Source organism: Malania oleifera, chromosome 12 (assembly GCF_029873635.1).
Source record: "Malania oleifera isolate guangnan ecotype guangnan chromosome 12, ASM2987363v1, whole genome shotgun sequence".
NCBI lineage: Eukaryota > Viridiplantae > Streptophyta > Magnoliopsida > Santalales > Ximeniaceae > Malania > Malania oleifera.
The window spans coordinates 69130201-69139914 of record NC_080428.1 but is presented as its reverse complement, the minus strand read 5'-3'; the positions used below and the strand labels follow the sequence as shown (position 1 = coordinate 69139914).

Below are 9714 nucleotides of genomic sequence, written 5' to 3'. Positions count from 1 at the left end.
TAACGTGTATTTTCAATAAAACAGATAATGAACATGGGTTGACTTATCATTTTAGATGATATAATTATGCATATTATTCAAATCGTGTGGTATGAATAAAGTGAAAATACTATGTTGAATTATGATATATTTATGAGATGTTGGAAATACTGAAATGCATTGAGAAAATATATTGTGTATGATTGTTTAAAACAAAGCTAAATGTGAATGTTAAATTGCAAGTTAAGGTTTGAGAACTCTAGTGGACCATAGTAGGCATAGTACTATTGCGCGTGATTTCTGAAGAGCTAGTGCACCCGCACGTCTTAGAGAGATTGTGGAGATTGGATAATCGATTGGGTTGAGAAGAGTAGAGTCCCCCTAGAGTCTAGACCAGTATGGGAACAGCCAATCTGACTTACAAACTGAAGAAGTTGTTATTGATTTAACTCTGTTGGGCCGACTAGGGTTAAGTCCAACCTACGGGCCGCACAACCTGTCATGGGGGGAAGCATGACAGTGTTTATCCATCTGGCAGTGAGTTCCAAATGTATAATTGTAAATTTAACCAACGTATAACATGAGAATTGTGAATTTGGATACAAATTATGTGATGTTCTGGTTTGATTGTCTGAAAAATTGGAAATTTTGAAAATATACTAGTATTGTTAAAATAATAATTATAGAAAAGGTCCCGGGGGATGGTGATACGTAACGCCCCGGTGATGATTATTGAGAAAGGTCTCGGTGGACGGCGAGGTATAACGCCTTGATGACGATTAATGTGAAAGACAAAGATTATGAAAAGTTGGGGTTTTATAGAGATAACAGATACAAAGTAAAGAATAAATGTATTATATATTGTAGTATTATATGTACTTCGTGCGAAGTAAACTCTCCACCCGAGGGTTTGCTGAGAAAGGCGAGTGTCCTTATAGGTATCAGATGTACCCATACCGGTATTCATAACGTATTAGGGCAGAGGGAACTACTTGTATGGGGCTTTATCCTCGGGAACCTTCGCTGATAAATAATTGTGTGAATGTGTATAAATATGAGACAAACTATCCACCTAAGGGCTTACTGAGTAAGGTAAGTGCCCAGATGAGCATCAGTTGTAGCTATGCTTGGTTGCATAAGGTATTAGAGCATAGGGGTGCTATTTGTATGGGCGGGTAATCACCCTAATCCTCGGGAAATTCTCGTTAATAAAATACACTACATGTGTGTGAGTGGGCATGGAGAATGATTTCATAATTGTGAATTAATTTTTGTACACAAACCTCATGATAGTCACACACTTGTATTAATTTATTTCGTCTTACTAAGATGTGTCTCACCCATTATACAATTCATCTTTTTCAGGACCTCTGCGTGATCAAACTTAGCGAGCTTGGGGTTGGGTTTGTTGGCATAATATTTTTGTGAGATGGTACAAATTTTGGTTATATTTTTTATTTATATATGGATACTGGATGTTGGAAAATACTGTTTTGGGATGTTTATATAGTACTCTGGTATATTATTAAGGATGTTTAGTTATTTTTTCGCTATGTGATTGAGGTTATGGTATTAGACACAGGTGATTGGGTCACATCACACCCTGGGCCCCACTTGAGGGGTTCGGACCATGACAGAAATTGTCAACGATTATCTACCGAGGGTTGTTCCTTCCGCAGATTGAAATCATCGACCCATCCGTTAACGATTTCTTCCTATAGCTCAGTAACCATGTTCTTTGTTTCACCACGCTTTCCCAGTACATACATTCCACTCAATATGAGCAACATCTCCAACACATATGAAGTAGGAATACTTAGTAGATTTTCGAGCAAGCCAAGTAAAGAACTCTGGAATGCTCTTGAATGTGTAATGCAATATTTAGTTGGTACAAAAAATTATGGTTTATTTTTTACTAAGTATCCTATTGTACTTTGAGGTTTTTGTGATGCTGATTGGAATACTTTGTCAAGTGATTCTCTCTCTACCACTGGTTATATTTTTACTTTAGGTAGTGGTGCTATTTGCTGGAAATCTAAAAAATAAACAATAATTGCTAACTAAACTATGGAAGCTGAGCTTATTACTTTAGCATCAGCTAGTGAATAAGCAAGTTGGTTAAGAGATATGTTGTATAAAATTTCATTTTGGGAAAACCGAATACCACATATCCTAATTAATTGCAATAATACTGCTATAATTGGTTAAGTGAATAACTGTTATTATAACGGTAAATCTAGACCCATAAGAAGAAAACACAGTACTGTGATATCATATTTGAGTAGTGACATCATTAATGTGAGTTATATAAAATCTTCTAAAAATCTTGCGGATCCATTAACTAAGGCCTTAACAAAGAGAAAATGTTAGTAATATATCAAGGGGGATGGGATTAAAGCCCATATAATCATGAACTGCGTATGAGGATACCCAACCCAAGGACCAGAGATCCTGTAATTGAGTTCAATGGGAAGAACGAATCATATGATGGTTGTAAGAAATGCACTATTATTTTTAAACTCATCCCTATGGTATAAGTGTATTTATCTTGTAAAAGAGGAGGTTGAGCTTCTAAAACTCTTAATGATAATTTGTATCTCTTATGAGTGGGGTGTCAGAGTTACGGGAGCGCACCATTGACAGATTTCATCTATGTGAGCATGAGAGTGGGACCGCTCTCTGTGAGAATTGAGCTTATTCTTAAATATGCTCATAAAACCGAGATTAGCACAAGACTGAAATGTCTTGGCTATTAAAGTTCATGTCAACACCTGCATGATTATTTGTGAGTAGTAGTATTCTATTTCCCTTAAGCAGACATAGTTCATGTAGTGATTCCAAAAAAATAAAATAAAAATAGTTAATGAATTAATTAATTATTAGTATTACTTTAATAATATAATATAATATAATATAATTTAATAATATAATATTATATTTATATAAACCATCCTAAAACTTATAAGCTTCAGGATGTTTCTGAATGTTTTTGAGAAACAAAAGTTGCGCCCAACCTCTCTCATCTCTCCTCACGTCTCTATCTCTCTCCTCCGTTCAACCCTCTCTCTCTCTCCTCAATTTCTCGACGATACATGTGCTGATTGAAAAACAAAAAATACTACTGGGTCCATATCTCGGCCACTAACATTTTAATCGAGGTGGATTTGTTGTAGAAGCGTCGTAGGTACTTCTCTTAGGGTGAGGTAAAGGGAATAAATTATGTTATAAATTTTTATAATTTAACCGATTAAATTGTAATTTGAGATTATAGAAATTATATATACGTTTTTCTAAATATTTTGGTATATGGAAATTGGATTTTGGATTATTATTATTAAGAATTAATTAAATTGGTGTTTGTGAGACTAGGGATTTTATAATAATCGTTATTTTGAAAATTAACTTATTAAATTGTAGTATTTGATTATTAAATCGTAGCATTTGATTAAATCAGATTTTTTTGGGAATATTCTGGAGTTAAATTAAATTGTGGGGATTTGATCATATTCAGGTTTTTAAAAGATATTGGGGATTAAATTTTAAAATGGGGAATTGATCATGTCTGCATTATAATTAAATTTACCAATTATGTATTTTGAAAATTCTGCATGTAATTGGTGAAATTATAATTATTGAATAAATCGTGTGGCATGAGATTTAATTATTGTGAAAAAAAAAATGTGATTTATACCGATTAATGAAAATATTGGAAATGTGGGAAATTGTGAAGCTTTGAATATGACGGTTGTATGCCGAGGGTTTGATATAACGACTGAATGTCAGATTTTTATAAGACATATTTTATACTAAATGATGAAATGAGTTTAAATAATAGTTTTTATTACTTAAATTGCATTATATGGTTTAAGAACCCTAAGAACCAGATGTCATGAGAGCACGATACCGTAGCAAGAGATTGAGATAGTGCAACCACACTGTTCTGGATGGAAGTGTTGGTATTGACAAGTCGATTTGGCCACCAAAGGGTTGTGTACCCCCCCCCCTGGAGTCTAGACCAGGCTGGGTAGGCAAATCGGACTTTCAGACATGAGGTTTGACTTAGCCTGGAAGCCTAGCCAGGGCTAGGTTCAGTCTTCGGACCACACAACCCGATCATGGGGGTTTATACATGATGATGTTGTATGTCCAAAATGGGGTTTCTTCTATGCATATGTGTGAACTTATGTAAATGGGGTTATTTAACGAATTGTTTTATATTCTAAAAGAAATGTGTATTTTCAACTGTATAGGTGTGAGTTATGTTGTACAAGTACCATATCTGTCAAATAAATTAAAATCAAGAATGTGTTTAAATTCATAAGAACTCGTGTTAGCCACACACTAACAATAATTTATTTCGTCTTACTGAGAAGTGTCTCACCCCATTAAATATACAACTTTTTCAAGACTTTTAGGAAACCGAGTCTAGGAGGTTCAGGGTGGGACTTAGACGAGCTAGTTGAGAGTGAGTAGTGTTGGGACAATATTTTGTTTATATCTAGTTGTTTTGGTTATTCCGGATTGTAATATGTTTTTTAGGGAAATGTTGATATTAAGATTAAGAGGTAGCACTCCGGTATGCATGGTTGTAAAAGTATATTCTGTTTCCGCTGTTTGTTTGTTTAAAATTAATTATGGGATACTATTACCTTGGACCCCACTGGGTTCAAGGATATGGTGTGTGGTATCAGAAATAACATTGATGATGTCATTATTATGATTATTTGTGGATTAAATTTGGGGGCGTTACAATTGTTGTATCAGAGCCTAGGTGCTAAGTTCTGCAGACTATAGTAGAGTATGCTACCAGAGTATAGGAATGAGTTAAGGGTATTGGGTTTTTTCTTAGAGCCTAGAGGCTGGAATTTCGTGATAGTTTTCTGTGATTTTCCTAAGGTGACAGTTTTAGGAAAATTATGGCATACCATCAACGGTTCTTTTTCTGAGCGGTAAGATTGAAACCTGAGATTGGGAGTTTGGAGGTCAAAGGGTTTATTTGTTTGAGGAAAGTGCATTAGGGAAGTCTAAGTATTTCAGTATGAGAATGTAGGGAATTCTATAGTTTTACCTAATTTGTTGTACTGGTTAGGTCCCAGCAATAGGATTCTAAGAAACTATTCTTTGCTCTTTTTTTCAAGATGGATCCTAGGGATAAGGGTGTAGACGCCAGAGGTAATAATAATGTAGATACTTCTAGTGAGGAGGATGTAGATACCTCGGAGGTGCTACGAGGTTTAGCTCGGCAAGTTAGGAAGGAAATTCGGCAGGACCCCAGAGAATAGAATCACCCGCAGGTAGATCGAGGCTGCACTATCGAGCAATTCACCTGAATGAGTCCGCCGACATTTGCAAAAGGAACGGACCCGATCGTGGCTGAGGATTGGGTTCAGGAGATTGAGGAGCTTCTTGTTGTTTTACATTGCACCGATGAGCAGAGGGTGCAATACGCCACTTTCAAATTGATAGGAAAGGCTAAATGATGGAGGAAAGTAGTAAGGTTGGTGGAGGAACAGAGGCCAGGATTTGTGGCTATCACCTGGAGCTGTTTTCGAGAGATCTTCTTCGACAGATATTTCCCCACTTCCATTAGGGAAGCTAAGGCGGAGGTGTTCCTGAATCTGACATAGGGTCACTTGACCGTACAACAGTATACGGTCAAGTTCATGGAACTATCTTGCTTCGCCCCGTATATGATTTCGGATGAGCCAAAGAAGGCTAAAGGTTTGAGAGAGGTCTGAGACAGGGAATACACGTGCAGGTGGTGGCATTGGTGGACAAGGCCATGGTAGTGGAGACTAGTATGTAGGAGGGTGAGGGGGTAGCGAACTAGATGAAGAGACCCCTACCTCATGAGTTTCAGACCGACACCAGTTGGAATACATAGAGGAGGCCTGGTAACTATGCGGGTCAACGACTGAAGGTGGGACCCCGAGCTCCTCAGGGAACTCAATGACGCCGTTCTTGCTCGAGGTGTCATTAGAGGTATTGGGGCGAGTGTCAGGGTAGATTAGCTGGTTGTTACAAATGTGGTATACCTTGCCACATAGCACAAGACTGTCGTGCATCTCTTGGTGATGCGCCCACACCTCATCAGTTTTGGTTGTATAATCAGGCACCCCGAGGTGGTCACCTGAGTGGCACCACCCAAGCATGGGTGTATTTGCTTACGCCAAGAGATGTAGAGAACGCTGGTGACGTGGTGACAGGTACTATTTTATTTTTGTCGCATAAAGCTATTGCATTGTTCGATTTAAGGGCGAGACATTCATTCGTGGCTCGAGAGTTCATTAAATTGTGTGGGATAGAGGTTCAGCTACTAGGTGTCGATTTATCAGTGGCTACACCGACAGGGACCATAGTAACGTGTAGGAGGATGCTTGAAAATTTTATGATCAGTATTTATGGGAATACGTTGCCTACTAATCTTGTAGTTCTCAACATGCACGGATTTGAGGTGATTTTGGGGATGAACTGGCTAGCTTCCGGTTATCCCAATATCGACTGCTACAAGAAAGAGGTAGTGTTTAGACCTCCAGAACAACAGGAGTTTAGATTTGTGGGGTCGCGTATGCGCGCCTCGCCATTAATTTTATTAGCTATGCGGGCTAAAAGGTTACTCTTTAATGGGTGTCAGGAGTACCTAACTTGGGTAAAGGAAACACCGAAAGGGGAAGTTAACGTGGAAGATATTCCGATAGTAAAGGAGTTTCCTGACGTATTTCCAGAGGATTTTCCGGGGTTACCTCTTAAGTGGGAGGTGGAGTTCGCTATTGATCTATCTCTAGGAATGACACAGATTTTTAAGGATGTGTACAGAATGGCTCCAGCTGAGCTGAAAGAATAAATGGAACAACTGCCAGAGTTGTTGGATAAGGGGTTCATCAGGCCAAGTGTATCTCCATGGGATGCACCAGTGTTATTTGTTAAAAAGAAAGATTGGTCGATGAGAATGTGCATCGACTATCGGGGGATAAATAAAGTGACAATAAAGAATAAGTACCCATTACCCTTTATCGATGATTTATTTGATCAACACCAGGGAATGCAGGTTTTCTCAAAAATCGATCTCCGGTTCGAGTATCATCAGGTGAAAGTTAAGTCAGAGGATGTACCGAAGACCACTTTCCGAACTAGGTATGACCATTATGAATTTTTGGTTATGCCATTCAGACTGACGAAAGCTCCTGCTATATTCATGGACTCAATGAATAGGGTCCTCCATTAGTACTTAGATGAGTTCGTAGTGGTATTTATTGACGACATATTGGTGTATTCAAAGAGTCCCAAAGAGCACGAGGATCGTCTAAGAATAGTGTTTCAGGTTTTGAGGGAAACGAGACTATATGCCAAATTCAAGATATGTGAGTTATGGCTGGAACAGGTGGAACTCCTGGGGCATGTAATATCCAGGGATGGAATTTTTGTGGATCCGAACAAGGTAGAGGCTGTAGTGGACTGGGCAAGATCAAAAAAAGTCTACAAGGTCAAGAGTTTCTTAGGATTGGCAAGATACTACTGCCAATTTGTGGAGGGTTTCTCCTAGTTATCAAGTCCTCTAACAAAGTAGACCAAGAAAAATATGAGATATGAGTGGACAGATGAGTGCAAGCAGAGTTTTTAAGAGTTAAAGCAGCGGCTGATCACTGCACCAGTGCTGACAATCCCTTCAGAAGAAGAAAGTTTTGTTATTTACAATGACGCGTCACACAAAGGGCTTGGTTGTGTATTGATGTTGTGATGCCCCGATTTTTCATACCATTTTTTTTTTCAATATAAATAAAACATATAATCACACATTAGCCACATCAACACCTCTGATACACAGTCATTATCATATTCACAACCCTAACAGCGGAAGTCATTTTATATACATACATACCACAACAAACACACATGCCAAAGTACTAATTTATCTATAAATACATGTCTAATACATTCCCAAAAAGAAACACAAAATACTCTAGGAGAATCCTCCATTCCTAGCTCAAAACACTCACCCTGTCTACTCAGGGTCTCAGCTCCCCTCTATCTTGGAGCTTTATCCCTTGGTCTATTTCAGTTTCCTAAAATATTTAAATAATTGAGTGAGACACATCTCAATAAGACGGAATAAATTATCTATAGTGTGTGGTAGTATGAGTTTCATTATATCATAATATATAATCATTTCAGTGATAATATCTTCTAAGAAAATATGCCAATTCCACATTTATAATCATATAGATATAAAACACAAGCTTTCATAAGCTTTTAATTTCATTTCAAAATCCATTCACACGCAACCCATATTTACCAACGAAGTTCCCGAGAATAAGTAAGACTACCCGCCCATACAAGTAGCTTCCCTCTACCCTAATATCATTTGTATCCTTGCCCAAATAACTCAGGTTCGATTACAACTAATACTTATCAGGGTACTCACCTTACTCAGTAAGCCCTCAGGCGGAGTGTTTTACTTCGCTTTAATTATTTATATTATTAACTCACACTATTTTATATCTCATTTCCATTTTCATTTCCATTTCCATTCCATATCATTTCCATTTCACATCTAACTCATGAGTGTCCACAATAATCAATACATCTGCATCTATAACTCATGGCTGCCCTGAGGATATTTTCTACACCATGCTTCACCCCATGGTCGAGGTCACTCTCCATACACTACGCCATGCTTCCCACCATGGTCAAGGTTGTGCGCTTTGAAGGCTGTACCTAATCGTGGTTGGCCTACCCAGTTAGATAAAAAATAATCATACCATATACTCGTCTGCAGTACGAATGGCCTGCCATATACCCTGATCTGGACTTAGGGGGCAAAATAACCCTTCACACTAGCTCATTTGAACTGTAATGTCACACGCTCCACGAGCCCGTGTGGTTGCACTAATCACCACTAGCAACGGTACTGTGCTCATTTTAATAACACATCCATCCATTAGGGTATCATTTTCATATATCAATATTTCACAATTGCAGTATTTCACAATGTAATTTTTCACATTTCCAGTATTCTTATTTCACATTCATATTGCAGTATTCACGTTGCAAAATCCACATTCATATATTCACATTTCAATATCATATTGCAGTACTCACATTGCAATATTCACATTTCTCCTATTCACATTTAAATATCTATATTGCAGTATTCACGTTGCAATATTCCATTTGCTTATATTCACATTTTCATATTCACCTTTTACAAATCTCATTGCAGCATTAACATTGCAATATTTCATTTTCAACATTCTCAACTCATTTCATCATTTCAATAATATTTCATCAATTCAATACTCATTTCACCTCATAGTAACATATACATATCTCATTTCACATTATTCACATTTCTCAAAAAAATATTTCCATATTTCATATTTCTTCATTTCTTAGAAGATACTTTTCAATACAAATCAATTTTCATCATTTTCCACATTTCAAACCTCATATCTCAATTCACATTTCATAATCTCATATTCTTAATATAAATCATTTTGCTCAATTTCAAATACATTTCAGTACACATCATATGCCACACAATTTTCATCTAATAATCATACCATAATAAATTTCAAGTAAAATATCATATCCCATTTCTCATATTTCTCAACCAATAATTTTCATAAAAGACTGCTATAATTTATTCCCCTTACCTAGCTTACTGAGAGATCCACTAACACCCAAAATCATACGCTCCTCGGCGTTCATAGCTCAAAAGTCTAAAATTCATTTTCC

General features: G+C 37.1%; 1 protein-coding gene across 1 annotated transcript; it reads left to right on the top strand.

Moving 5' to 3' along the window:
- Positions 1-5928: 5928 nt before the first annotated feature.
- Positions 5929-6823, top strand: LOC131143992 (uncharacterized). Its single transcript, XM_058092341.1, has 3 exons — positions 5929-5961; positions 6092-6185; positions 6411-6823. Exons 1-3 carry the CDS (start codon positions 5929-5931, stop codon positions 6821-6823), a joined length of 540 nt encoding a protein of 179 aa, XP_057948324.1.
- The last annotated feature ends 2891 nt before the right edge of the window (positions 6824-9714 follow it).

What these genes read in the sequence shown, in the direction of transcription:
- LOC131143992 (XM_058092341.1), top strand. Translation starts at nt 5,929, where the DNA reads ATGACGCCGTTCTTGCTCGAGGTGTCATTAGAG. An exon ending in TGCTCGAGGTGTCATTAGAG is followed by an intron (nt 5,962 to 6,091) that starts GTATTGGGGCGA and finishes TTGTATAATCAG; the next exon opens with GCACCCCGAGGTGGTCACCT. An exon ending in CGCTGGTGACGTGGTGACAG is followed by an intron (nt 6,186 to 6,410) that starts GTACTATTTTAT and finishes CTAATCTTGTAG; the next exon opens with TTCTCAACATGCACGGATTT.